Genomic DNA, 13,482 nt, shown 5'->3' with positions numbered 1-13,482 from the left:
AATGCACTTGCTCTCTGTCCAGGTTTATGGTAGAAATGGGCCTGGATCCAAATACCCCTTTAACTTTGCAGCTTGGGCCCATTTCTGGGGTTTATGCTGCTGGTTAAATCAAGGAAAGCACACTGTCCAGGCAGCTGCAGTGTCTCTGATGATGGTGTCAACCCAAATGGAAGTAGAGCTCCTAGTTCTGGCAGTGGAGTTTCCCCTGGATAATGGGAGACATGTTTCCAGTGCTGGTTTGTATCCCCATGGGCCACCAGTGCAATGACAGAATGTCCCCTCTTTCTAAACAGCTCTTTGTTCTCTATGAACCATGTATGTATCAGTCCAGCAACTCTGAGGAATCCACCAGACCCTTCCTCTTGTCTGGTAACATGCCCTGTTACCCCAGAGCCAGGACTGAATCGGGGTCAGGGCATCTTCTGAAAGGTAAGAACATAAGAACGGCCATATTGGGACAGACCAAAGGTCCATCTAGCCCAGTATCCTGTCTTCCAACAGTGGCCAATGCCAGGTGCCCCAAAGGGAATGAACAGAGCAGGTAAGCATCAAGTGATCCATTCCCTGTAGCTCATTCCCAGCTTCTGGCAAACAGAGGCTAGGGACACCATCCCTGCCTATCCTGGCTAATAGCCATTGATGGACCTATCCTCCGTGAATTTATCTAGTTCTTTTTTGAATGCTGCTATAGTTTGGCCTTCACAACATCCTCTGGCAAGGAATATCACAGGTTGACTGGGCGTTGTGTGAAGAAGTACTTCCTTTTGTTTGTTTTAAACCTGCTGCCTATTAATTTCATTTGGTAACCCCTAGTTCTTGTGTTATGAGAAGGAGTAAATAACACGTCCTTATTTACTTTCTCCACACTGTTACCTGAAATTGGGTCAGCTAGTAAGCTTAGGGAGGACTAATGACCCACCAGAGTTTGGCAGAAAGCAGCATGTTTATTATACTGATAGCTAAGCTCAAAAGAAGAGGGGGGTCACACTCACACTCGCATACTCACGCTCCCAGGACAGCCACGGCACTGGAGATGTCAGGATCCTTCAAGGTAAGTGCTCCACAGCGCAACGATGGATGGAGTGATGAAAGTAAGTCTTCCCGAGGCACTATGAAATGCAACGTGGCGAACCACTGGCCAGGCGGTCTGGGAGAAGGGCCTTCACGGGAGGTACAAGCTTGTGAGTGCACTCCTGAGCACATGGCCCCTTCCCCTTTTAAGGACCTGCTCCTCATGGCCTGCGACTAGAGATGACTTGGCCGCATCTGGTTGGTCACACTCCAACTCGGGCAGTATCCATGAATTGGGCGTGTGATCAACCTTTGTCTACCTGGGAGCTCTTCTGATCTTCCAGCTGTTCAACCAGCCCATTCATCCCACAAGCATTCCAGGAGGGAGGGAGAGGGGGAAAGCCACTTCACAGGTATTCAAAGAGGGAGAGGAGACAAAAGTGGGGAGAAAGTGTAACAGACCTTTTGAGCATACAGGTTATACATAGCATAGTCATACAAATCACTGCTGCTCCTATAACACACACCAGTCATGATTTTATAGCCCTCAATCATATTCCCCCGCCCTCCAGTCGTCTCTTTTCCAAGCTGAAAAGTCCCAGTTTTATTAATCTCTCCTCATACGGAAGCTGTTCCATACTGCTCATCATTTTTGTTGCCCTTTTCTGAACCTTTTCCAATTCCCATATATCTTTTTTGAGACGGGGCGACCACGTCTGCACGCTGTATTCAAGATGTGGGTATAACGTGGATTTATAGAGAGGCAGTATATTTTCTGTCTTATTCTCTATCCCTTTCATAATGGTTCCTAACATTCTGTTAGCTTTGCTTGGCTTCTGCTACACATTGAGGGATGTTTTCAGAGAACTATCCACAATGACTCCGAGATCTTTCTTGAGTGGTAACAGCTAATTTAGACCCCATCACTTTATATGTATAGTTGGGATTATGTTTTCCAATGTGCATTACTTAGAATTTATCAACATTGAATTTCTTCTGCCATTTTGTTGCCCAGTCACCTAGTTTTGAGAGACCCTTTTGTAGCTCTTCGCAGTCCGCCTGGGATTTAACTATCTTGAGTAGTTTTGCATCATCTGCAAATGTTGCCATCTCGCTGTTTACCCCTTTTTCCAGATCGTTTATGAATATGTTGAATAGGACTGGGCCCAGTACAGACCCTTGGGGGACACCACTATTCACCTCTCTCCATTCTGAAAGCTGAAACGGGAAAGGCCTCCTTTCTGACTACCCAAGAGATAGCTGAGTTCACCAGTGTCTGATAATTTACCAGGATGACGCACTCAGACAGGATAGACGTGTCTGCTCCATTGCTCTCTGTTCAGACACACCAGCCTCTCCCTCTTTCTCCACTCCCCCTCTCCTTCAGGATCACCAAAGAATCACAGATTCATAGCATCATCATTGATCTGCAAACGCTCTCCTCCAGGGTGTCCAACTCCCATTCACTCTGTTTCAGACGCCGATTGTCACCAGGCAAAGGTGAGAGCGGGTGTGTCTGAGGGACTGAATATACCTGCATGAATGGATGTGTGCAATATTTCTGTACGCAGAAACCTTCTCAGGGTATGTCTAAACTCCAGTAAAAGACACACAGCATGGCTGCAGCTGGTCCAGGTCAGCTGACTTGGGCTGCTGGGCTGTAAAATAGCGGTGTAGATGTTTGCACTCAGGCTGGAGCCTGGGCTTTGAGACTCTGCGAGGGGGTGTGAGTCTGAGCCCACCCTCCAGCCTGAGCCCAAATCTCTACATGACTATTTTTATCCCTGAAGCCTGAGTCAGCTGTCTTGAGTTCTGAGACTCAGTGCGGGGCGTTTTTATTGCAGTGTAGGCATACCCTTATAGGCCCAAATCCTGCAGTCCTTACTTTGGCAAAACTTCCACTAAAACCCCGCCCAGAGAAGTCCATGGAGGATTTCCCTGAGTAAGAGTGGCAAGGTTTGACTTAAAGTTCAGGCATTTTGATCAGAGTACAGTACTTATTTCAAGTCCGGGTTCTCTTTGTTCTATTGCACACAGTGTCACTAGATAGGTATTCACTCTAGGGCTAAGCTGAGATCTGCACAGAGATATGTAGCAAGCCTCTTGTCTGCCCTTCTTTAGCATGTTCTCTTGACCATCTGCCTGTCACCAGATGGCCATTGTTAATGATTTACAATCCATCACAACCTTCATTAACTAAAGTACCGTCAGCCAGCCTCGGGATCCCCAGCTTTATTATTCTTAGCAGGTAGACAATTGCTGCTAGAGCACGTGTAGCTTTTTGGTGACATTGATACCAAGGCAGTTCAGTGGATGCTAATCCCACGCTGTCCATCCTTCTGGAATACACTATGTGAGCTGGCCTTCCACTTCTGCAGTCATTTGAGTCTGCAGTTCTCTTCCCTCCATGCAGCCTCTCTCTAAGTCGGTCGATGTCTCTGTTGGTCATCAAATTGATGCATGTGTGTTTTATGAACGTTCTTCTCCTGGACTCCTTCTTTAAATCCACCCTCCCTAACTACAGAACAGTCCTCTCCTCCACTGACCTTGGCTGTGATGGGGGAAGATCTGCCTACCCACCACATAATTCTTCTGTGCTCAGTTTTCTCTGTATTTCTCTGCTTGGATTAAGGAGAGGGAAAGGAAAGGCTTTGCCTATGGTAGACAACTTCAGGAAAAGGGTCTGCTTAGCTTTCGCAAATAGCAACTCCGGATGTATTCTCAGAGATTCTGCAAGGGATCCACTCCCTGAAGAGGGCATTACATGGAGTCACTATTGCATGCTGAGGATGGGGAGAGCTGGAGCAGGTGTCTGGAAGGGCCTCGTCTCTCTAAGCACTAAACTGGTTTTGACTGGAACTCCATAGAAAGGAACCAATTGCCGTGAGACCATGCTGAAAGGAGAGGAAGGATGCAGCACTGGTAGCCTGTAAGAAATGTGAGGAATTTGGTATGTCTCATAGAACAGAAGAATGGGATTCACTGAGTCTGCCTGATGTCCTGTGTTCCTTTCCTATTCTTCGCTTCCCTAGATGGCTGGACAGGCTGGGGTATGTCACTTGATGTCACCTGCTGGTTGGCACAAAAGCAGCAAGGTTAAATTGTTCATCCTCTTCTACACCCAAACTACCTCAGATTAGTTCTGTCATCTTGATTTTGTTCTCTGACACACTCCACCCCGCGCCCAGACCCGTTTTCCTTCTCTTGTCCTCCAGGTTGCACCTTGAGGTCGCCCTGTTCCCCGTGCTTTGGAGAGCTGGCTCAGCTTTCTCCAAAGCACGTCAGCATCGCTCCTGAGCTGGCTGGCTGCAGAGCTGTAAGATACATCCGCCCCCACCCCCAGGGGCTAAGCACTCCTGTTCCTGCAAGGATTGGACAAGAGGCCAGAAGAGGTCTGCAGAGGAGCTGAGGTGGGGCGCTGGGGAACTTTCCAAGAGAAACTGAGTGTGTTGCCTCATGGGGAGACAGTGTCATTGTCTAGACACTCCAGCAATGGGAACTTGGGAAACACCAGACACACAGAGTACATCTACATTGCATTAAAAGACCTGCGGCAGACCTGGGCCCGCTGACTCAGACTCATGGGGCTTGGGTTGCGGGGCTAAAAATTGCAGTGTAGATGCTCAGGCTTGGGCTTGGAGCCTGAGCTCTGGGACCCACCCATCCCTCACGGGGTCCCACAGCCTGGGCTCCAGACCAAGCCCTGTACGTCTACACTGATTTTTAGCCCAGGCAGCCACAACCATGCTACAGGTAGACATACTGATTGGGGTCACTGCGGAGCAACATGAGACATCTCCCTCCTGCAGGAGCTGGTTGTGCTGCCATCCCAGAGACATGAAGAGCCTTGAACCTGCCCTCTTGCCTACTGCTTGGTGAATCCTTGCCAAGGGTCTGGGGTAAGCTCTGCTGAGAATGCTTCCTTTCATCTCCTGTGCTCGGTTGCCCTCTGCATTCAATTCACTAGGAAGGCAGTGATGTAACTGTGGTCCCTCCCAAATGGATGGCTGCCTTAACAGGCTGCGGAAGAGTTTATTATGCAAACGTAATAAACATAATAAGGGATGTGTTTATTATGCAAACAGCAACTGAGTTATGCGTCTTTTAAGACTACTAAATAGTTTTTAATTACTGCTATATCAGTAAATCCCATAAATATGCAAATGCAATTAGTTCACAAAATAGGCCCTAAATATCTTTATTCCTCTCCAACAAAGTTCTTTGAAGTTAATCGCCAGCTCCCTTTGTTCACTCCCTTGGCAGTTGTGCTGAAATTGATGGGAATTATGACAGATGTACAAATTCAGGGGTACCAGATTTTTTTCTGAGTGTCACATCTGGACAGGCAGGGACAGAAGACTGGGGGAGGGGGTGGCAAAGGGAGGTTGAGGGGCTGTTCCCTTCCAAACAGTAAGCTAGATCATCTTATATTTTACATGCCACATTTGTGCTCCGTGCTGTTCAAGACATGGATCTCAAGATAGCACTACACAGCCCATAACTAGAGCTGGCCAGAGGATGACAATTCTGGTTCAGGACAACTTTTTGAGGTCTCAGAACTTGTATGTTTGGCATTGGAATGAAAACAGAACCTTTCAAATGATTGCATGAAATGCAAGTGTGCCGAAAAGGACAGGCTTTCAATTCCTCTCTCTTGCTCTGGTTAGAAATGAGCAGAGCGCCCTGGACCTCAGAAACTGTCCCAGCAAAAACTTAGTTGAAATTGACACGTGCCTGTGAAAACATTTCAACTTTGACAAAACAGCATATTTCAACAAAAATACATTTAGTCAAAAATGTTCAAACCAGCTCTACTTCCAGCTTACGAAAGCAAGCATAGAAAAAGAAGATGCACTGGCAGTCATTGTAAGTGTACTTTAATACTCTTATGCAAAGTCATTTTTTCTGTCCTTAGGAGTTTGGACTTCCTAAGATATTCCAAATCTCCAGATCAGCCTATTCCTCCTGCCCCTTCTTTCTCAGTGTTGTACACTTCTATGTGGAGATGTGGCTCTCTGGAACCTGCAAGTCCTGTAAGTAACCAACAGGAGATGCTCCTTCTGGAATGTGCTTTATTTAGTATGTTTGGGTCAGATTTTTTTAAAGCATTTATTTAGGCACCTAACGATGCAGACAGGACACACAAAAACACGTTGGTCTTTAACTCAATGGGATTTTAAATACCTTTTAAAAATATGGCCCTTTGTGTTGTGGAAAGAGAGTCAGCTATTCACTGCATCTTACCATCAGGAAGTGGTTTCGTGTATGTCTGGATTTACTTATTTCATCTGAGCTGCCTCAACTACGTCGGTTCATAAACTGCCACTCATCACCTGTTTCAGGTAAAGGTGATAGGAGCAACTGGAATTAACACAGTTGAATGACAGAGCCTGACTTCACAGAAAGGCGGTGACTTCCCAGGAGCAGAGGCCTACACCTAGTTTGCTAAGATGAAGCATGTTGCAGCTAGCCACATTTTTAACAAGGAACAGCAACTGATGGGGAGAACCTCTCCCAACATGCAGTGCTTCATCTTAAGTAGCTTCATGCTTGAACTTTCCACTCAGATGTAGCTGGAGCATTGCGTGTTGGAAGCAGCAGTTTGCAAAGGATGCAGTTAAATACAGGAGAACCTCACAGTTACGAACACATCAGGAATGGAGCCTGTTCGTAACTCTGAGGCAGCCGAGCTCCCAGTGGGGAGCCAAGAAGCTTGGTGTGGCTGCCCTCTGTTCCTGGCAGGGGGAGATCCATGCCTAAGGCCAGTCAACTGCTGTGCTCCCACTGGGGAGCAGAAAGGCCAGGGGGCAGCCCGGCTGGAAGTGGGAAGCTAAGGTCTTGGGGTGCAGCAGGACTCTCTGCAGGAGTAGAGAGCCCAGGTGGCAGCCTGGCTTGGAGTGAAGACTGGGCAGCAGCCTGACTGGGAAGCCAGGAACTGGCTTTCTTGTCAGTTTCACTGTTCCAGGGTGACAGGCAATAGATTAAGTAATGCAATTTCTACAGGGACACTGCATTGCCTTAACTACCCCCACATAAGACCTACACCTCTTGTGGAGGTGGAGTTATTAGGTTGGTGTAGTAAGGCATTTACAGCAGTGGGAGCAAGGCCATAGGATGTACGCTGACCTAATGAGGTCGATGTAAGGCAGCTTATGTTGACCGAGCGCTGTAGCGTAGACCAGGCCTAAATGGAAGTACCAGCTAAACTGTTCGTTTTATGAAGTCCGCATAGTCAGAGCGCCACCTTGTGGCCCTGGTGACAAACTTGGCTTTTTTCCCCTCTTTCTTTGGCTGTTATTGTCATGATCAGCCCTGGAAAAATGTGATCGGTCCGGATTTAATTTGATAGGCAGGGTGAGATGGTGATCCCATACTGTGGAAACCAACTATGTTAAACATGCTTCTTTTTTTGTAACAGAAAATCAACAATGATTCATGAGAAGATGACCAAGAGAACTCTTTGTAAATGTGTGTCCTCTTATTATGGGAGTGCTATTGGATTCTTTTTGTTCTGTTTTGTTTTTTAACTTCCCTTCCTGAAATTAGGTTGATGTGTTCTTCAGGGTAAGGAGGGGTTGGGCATATCCCCTTGCCCAGACGCTATTACTGCACCCCCTGGATAAGGCTGGGCTCAAGTAGTGGCCACAAATTTTGCCATGTGGTGGCTGCTTAGTGGACTGGATGAAAAGAGCTTGGGCTCAGGCCATTCCCCACTAGATAACAGTCCAAACCATATCAAGCACCAATACAACTGGCCCTCTTGTTGTCAATCCCAATAGAGAAATCCTGCAGCATGAATTCCCCTCTCTCTTGAGGGGACCCCTCCTGCAGTTCAGGCGAGAGGCATAGGGGCAGTGTGCAGAATGGCAGGAGCTTGCCCTGCTGGTGCTTGTGCTGTACCTGCCCTGTGGATAAATGGAGGACTTTATTCTCTGGGGTTACTTATTTGATGTCTTCACCAGCATGCGATTCACATATCAATTTAAAAGTTAGACAAGAGTGTAAACTGTAGCAGCCTCAAGTTAGAGTGGTCATTCATGTAACTTTTCTAATGAATTACCCTGCTGTTAATGAAAAATACATTGCTCTAGAAAATAGTCTCTAGTGAATGCTAATAGCTAATGCAGCTCCAGCCATTTGGAAGGCAAAGTAGGGAAAACACTTCAGCCAGAGCTGTGCAGTTTCATGGAATGCTGGCAGATTAAAAAATACAGCCTGGATTTTTTTCCTGATGAAAGGATACTTTGCACCACATAATCAGCAGAGAGGGAACCTAAAGTTAGTATGCTGCCTACAGGCTGACCACCATGGCGGGGTGGGGAGAGTATCTTCCTCTGGTGTACAGCTTCTCTGCCACATCCCTCCTCCTGCAGATGGTGTGGCCAGAGAAATGTGGGTTAGATCAGCTCCAAATGCCAGACTGCCCCCTTGGCTGCTCCAGTTTACACCACTGGTTTGGTCTGGTACAAATCCAGCCCAAGATCAGGAATGCACAAATGGATTAAAGCTAGTTTGGCACCCCTTCTTGTGACTTAGGCCATCACCCATAGCAGGGGATTTTGCCCCATATGTATATTTTTTGCAAATACACTTCTTCCCTGCGTCATATTAGTAAAACAGACTGAATTTTACCATTCTCCTTTATTTCTTCCATTGATGTGTGCATGTTTTTCACTTCACTGAGCTGGGCCAGTGAACAAAACAACTGTGTTTCATTTCTGTTGCTTTCTGGACACTTTTCTAGCTTTCCCACGCTAAGCCCAAGCTGCAGTGTTTGGTTTTCCCACAGGGCCAGGGGCATGTTTACAGCCAAACAAGCACTGTCTTCATTGACATATTTTCAAAACAATTTCATGACAATATTTCTGGGAAGGCTAGATGCTTTCAAAATATTTTGTTACAAAACTTAATGTGCCTGCCAGTGAAAGGGGTGGCAGCACCAGAATAAGGCATGTTTCACTAAAGCCTTGAGAATTACACTTTGTGAACATGAGAGGACAAAAGCCCAGCATTGCAACAGTTGCAGTCCCATAAATCAAATATCATGTAGTCCTCTAGTCTAAAACATCAACCAGCACAGAGAGTTTCCAGGGCTTATTCTCTCCTCCTATTATTCTTTAGATTGCAGTAGCACCTGGGAGCCCCAGTGTATGGGCTAGGACCCGCTGTGTTAGGTGCTGTACAAGATGGTCCATCCCCAAGAGCTTACGATCTTAGTAACGAGGGCTCAGGTTTACAACGCTCAAAATGAATATCTAGCCCAGCAGCAATATCTAAAGAACTGTAGCTTGGCTAGCCAGTATGATAATCAGCTGAAACAGGTGAGGAGGTTTTCAGGTGATGGTTTGAAGCGACCCAATGATGTTAATAGTGCAGTGGTGTTTGGAGAGTCTGAACTAGACAGAATCTGCTGACTTTCAGAGCATGCAGCCAGGTCTATCCTTTTATGAGGGTTGTTGTGGAAGGGAATACTCTTTAAGGAAAGGGGGGAAGATGGGCCACTGGTTAGAGCACTAGCTTAGGATGGAGTGCTCCTGATGAAAGGACACTTTGCACCACATAATCAGCAGAGAGGTTAAATCCCTGATCTGCCACAGATGACCTGTAAGTAAGATGATGGGTAGGTAAGTACTTAGTCTCCCTGTGCCTCAGTTCCCCGATGTGTAAAATGGGGCTAATAGCACTCCCCAAACTGCATTAAGGACTGTGAGGTGCTCGCACACTGTGAGAAACGTGGGCCACTAACTCCCCTCGATAGTTAGCTGTATGGCCCCATGGATGCTTGTTTGCTTTTCATAGGGATTACAGCGCTTTGAGCTTTTTGTGGGCTGCCTGGAGTACGAGAGCAGGGCCTCTCGTGGTAATACGTTCCTCTAGACCACAGGAGGGGATGGAGCTGGCTGGGTGGCCTAGCGATGCCTGGGGCGAGGCAGGGCTGTGACATAGCCAGGGCTCAGCACGCAGGGGGCAGATGTGCTAGGGCGGTACGAGGCTGGGGGAAGTGGGGGGGTGCTGGGGCGGGGGTGGGGAAACATGGCCCCCCGCGCCTCGGGCTAGAGCCTCAGCCTGCTGTGCCCAGGCTCCAGCCTGGTGCGGGTGCCACAGCCGGGTGCTGGCTCGCAGGGGGCGGCGTGTGAGGGGGCGACACAGGGAGTGGGTCTGTGCCCACCTCAGGGAGCTTCCTGGAGGCTGTACCCACTGAGCGGGTGGGGGGCTGTGCCCACTGATGAGTGTGTGTGGGGGGGGAGGGCCTGTACCCCCTGAGCAGGGGGTGGTGGGGGCTGTACCCATTGATGAGTGTGTGGGAAGGGGTCTGTGTCCATTGACCAGGTGCTGGTGTGGGCTGTACCCATTGATGAGTGGGGGGGTCTGTGCCCACTGAGCTGGTGGGGGGGGGGGGCTGTACCCATTGATGTGGGGGGTCTGTGCCCACTGAGCAGGTGGGGGGGCTGCACCCATTGATGAGTGGGGGGGGTCTTTGCCCACTGGGCAGGTGGGGGGGGGCTGTACCCATTGATGAGTGGGGGGGGGTCTGTGCCCACTGGGCAGGTGGGGGGGCTGCACCCATTGATGAGTGGGGGGGTCTTTGCCCACTGGGCAGGTGGGGGGGGCTGCACCCATTGATGAGTGGGGGGGGTCTGTGCCCACTGAGCAGGTGGGGGGGGCTGCACCCATTGATGAGTGGGGGGGTCTTTGCCCACTGGGCAGGTGGGGGGGGCTGCACCCATTGATGAGTGGGGGGGGTCTGTGCCCACTGGGCAGGTGGGGGGGGCTGCACCCATTGATGAGTGGGGGGGGTCTGTGCCCACTGGGCAGGTGGGGGGGGCTGCACCCATTGATGAGTGGGGGGGTCTTTGCCCACTGGGCAGGTGGGGGGGGCTGTACCCATTGATGGGGGGCGTCTGTACCCACTGAGCAGGTGGGGGGGGCTGTACCCATTGATGGGGGGCGTCTGTGCCCACTGAGCAGGTGGGGGGGGCTGTACCCATTGATGAGTGGGGGGGGTCTGTGCCCACTGGGCAGGTGGGGGGGGCTGCACCCATTGATGAGTGGGGGGGTCTTTGCCCACTGGGCAGGTGGGGGGGGCTGTACCCATTGATGGGGGGCGTCTGTACCCACTGAGCAGGTGGGGGGGGCTGTACCCATTGATGGGGGGCGTCTGTGCCCACTGAGCAGGTGGGGGGGTCTGTGTCCACTGACGAGTGGGGGGGACTGTGCCCGGCGGAGGGCGGGGCCTCCCGGGGGCAGTGCCCGGCGGGGGCGCGCTGCGTGCCCAGCCCCGGCGGGGGAGGGGGGGGGGTGCTCGGCAGGGTTGAGGAGCGAGTGAGCGGGCGGGCGCGGCCCCGGCCGGCGGGGGCGCGCGGGCGGGCGGCGGGGGCGCGCGCAACGTTTCCCGCGGGCGGGCGGCGGCGGCGGCGGCCGAGCGGGGCCCGGGATGACGGCGGAGCTGCAGGCCGCGGCCGCGGCGGGCGGCGCCGAGAGCCAGGGCACGGTGAGAGCCCGCGGGGTCCCCCCGTGTCCCCCGCAGCGCGCGCTCCCCGCCCCGGGCTGGGGGGGGGTAGCAATGGGCTGCTGCTCACCTGGGGGGCTGATAGGCCTGTTGGGGGGGGCTGCCCCACGGCCTGGCGGGGAGCCCCGCCCCGGGGAGCGCGCGCCGCCGCCGCCGCTTGCGGGCAGAGATCTGGATGCGAGGCCCTGGGGGGCAGGCCCGGCCCGAGGCTCTGGTCTGGGCCCCCCCCGGGCTCTGGCCTGTTTCATACCCGCTGCCCTCCGCCGCCCTGGGCGCGTCCCCCTCCCCGGGGAGGCCGCGGGGACCTCGGGGGTGAGGGCCTCGGGGTGCTGCCCCCCAGGTGAGGCGCTCCGGGGAGATGGGCGTTCCCCTCGCCCGGCGTCTGCCCCACACCCACGGGCCCGCTGGGCGATGGGACCCACGGGGGAGCGGGTTCGTCCCCTGGCAAAAGCTGCTCCGGCCACAAAAGGTTAACAGGCCCCGCTGATTCCTTCGCTCAGTCCTGTTATCGCCCGTCCAACGTATTCCAGGCCAAAAAGAGTCCTACCCAGGAAAGGTCAACCCATGCGCTTTACTTTTTCCTCTTTTAAGTTAATAAATTAAAAAGTTGCTATAATATTTGGCATGTACACAGTACGTACCCGTTCAGTGCATTTTACAAACTTCTCTGTTTTGCATGCTTATCACAAAATTAGCCGTGTTGTGGTATTTACTTTATTGGCCGTTCATGATGTCATCAATTTATTTTTTGAAGGGCAAGAGATCTCTTTGGAAGACTTGCAGCATCTTTGAGGAATGATGATGTTTCCTATAATACAGGGATGATTTGCTGTGTATGGACAGATGCGAACATGAGTCATGTTCTGTCATCATTGTGCTGCACTAACATCCATGTATTTGTGGCTTAACATTGTACGTGATTTTAAAACAATTTATGTTAGCTAGCTAGTGTCAAATGGAAAGAATTTTAAGATTTGAGAGATCAAAGATATTAATAAAAAGAAAAGGAGGACTTGTGGCACCTTAGAGACTAACCAATTTATTTGAGCGTAAGCTTTCGTGAGCTACAGCTCACTTCATTGGATGCATGATGCATTTCTTTTTGCGAATATAGACTAACACAGCTGCTACTCTGAAACCTGATTATTAATAAAGTTTTCTTCAGCTTTTTAATGGAAGTGCCTTAAACCTAAGCATGAATGTTCCTCTCAACTGGTTGGACTGAAATCTTGTGTGATGTCTTCATTTTCTTCCCCACACCTATGCATCTGAGACGGAATGGACACAGCTTTCAGAACACCTTGACTATGGAGCTTCATGTGTCTGTTGAAGATCTTGCTTGGGAGTGACTGTACCCAAGTCCACCCCAGTATTCGCACCCTACACCCTGTTGTAATAATCTTTGTTCACAGCATGCCTTGTAAGGTATCATTTGAAAACTAATAACCTGCTGGTCAGTAATGTCATGGTGAAATATATGTGGCAACATTATATGTAAAGTTATGAACATAAGTTAAAATCACGATTGAAGTGTGTTTACTAGACAAGTTTGGGGAGTGGGTAAACCTGTTTCTCAAAGACAAAGGACAAAGCTGATGCTTCCAGCCAGGTGTCATCAAAGCTGATGGGCAGTCATTTATCAAATAGTCATTCTTTGGCAAGGAAAGGGGGCAGGAACAAACAGATATGCATCTTAGCAAACAACGCTATGGAACCTCTTTCACCACTAGGTTTCTTGATTCCATCCCCACAGCAGGAATGAACTTTATCTAGGGGTAACTCTCAGGAAAATGCTTTTCAAAGGTTGATTGAACTGTAAAGTGAGGGGCAAAAACACCCCAAATTATCTTTCCCTATCTATCTCTTGCCTTTTCACCCAAAAGACAAAAGAAACAACCATTGGACTTTGGGAGCAGATCCTGGCCTGAGAATTTGGTCAGCAATGTTGCTGGAAGCATGTG

The 13,482-nt window shown here is 50.2% G+C and overlaps 1 protein-coding gene across 12 annotated transcripts in view; it reads left to right on the top strand.

The window, feature by feature from the left end:
* Nucleotides 1-13,482, top strand: part of USP28 (ubiquitin specific peptidase 28) — a 125,080-nt gene that overhangs the window by 71,408 nt on the left and 40,190 nt on the right. For 4 of the 12 annotated variants that reach the window (XM_037882470.1, XM_037882469.1, XM_043534254.1 and 1 more), the window contains exon 1: nt 5,994-6,044. The exons of 2 other annotated variants lie outside the window; for them this stretch is intronic. In XM_037882470.1, coding sequence (XP_037738398.1) covers nt 6,009-6,044 — 36 coding nt within the window. In that variant the 5' untranslated portion in view covers nt 5,994-6,008. Of the gene's footprint in view, nt 1-5,993; nt 6,045-11,390; nt 11,504-13,482 lie in introns of those variants that run through there. 6 more of the 12 variants (XM_037882471.2, XM_037882474.2, XM_043534255.1 and 3 more) reach the window with 4 other exon arrangements.

Source organism: Chelonia mydas, chromosome 22, assembly GCF_015237465.2.
Source record: "Chelonia mydas isolate rCheMyd1 chromosome 22, rCheMyd1.pri.v2, whole genome shotgun sequence".
Classification (NCBI taxonomy): Eukaryota; Metazoa; Chordata; order Testudines; family Cheloniidae; genus Chelonia; species Chelonia mydas.
The sequence above is the reverse complement of the archived record's forward strand: the minus strand, read 5'-3'. Positions and strand labels throughout refer to the sequence as shown.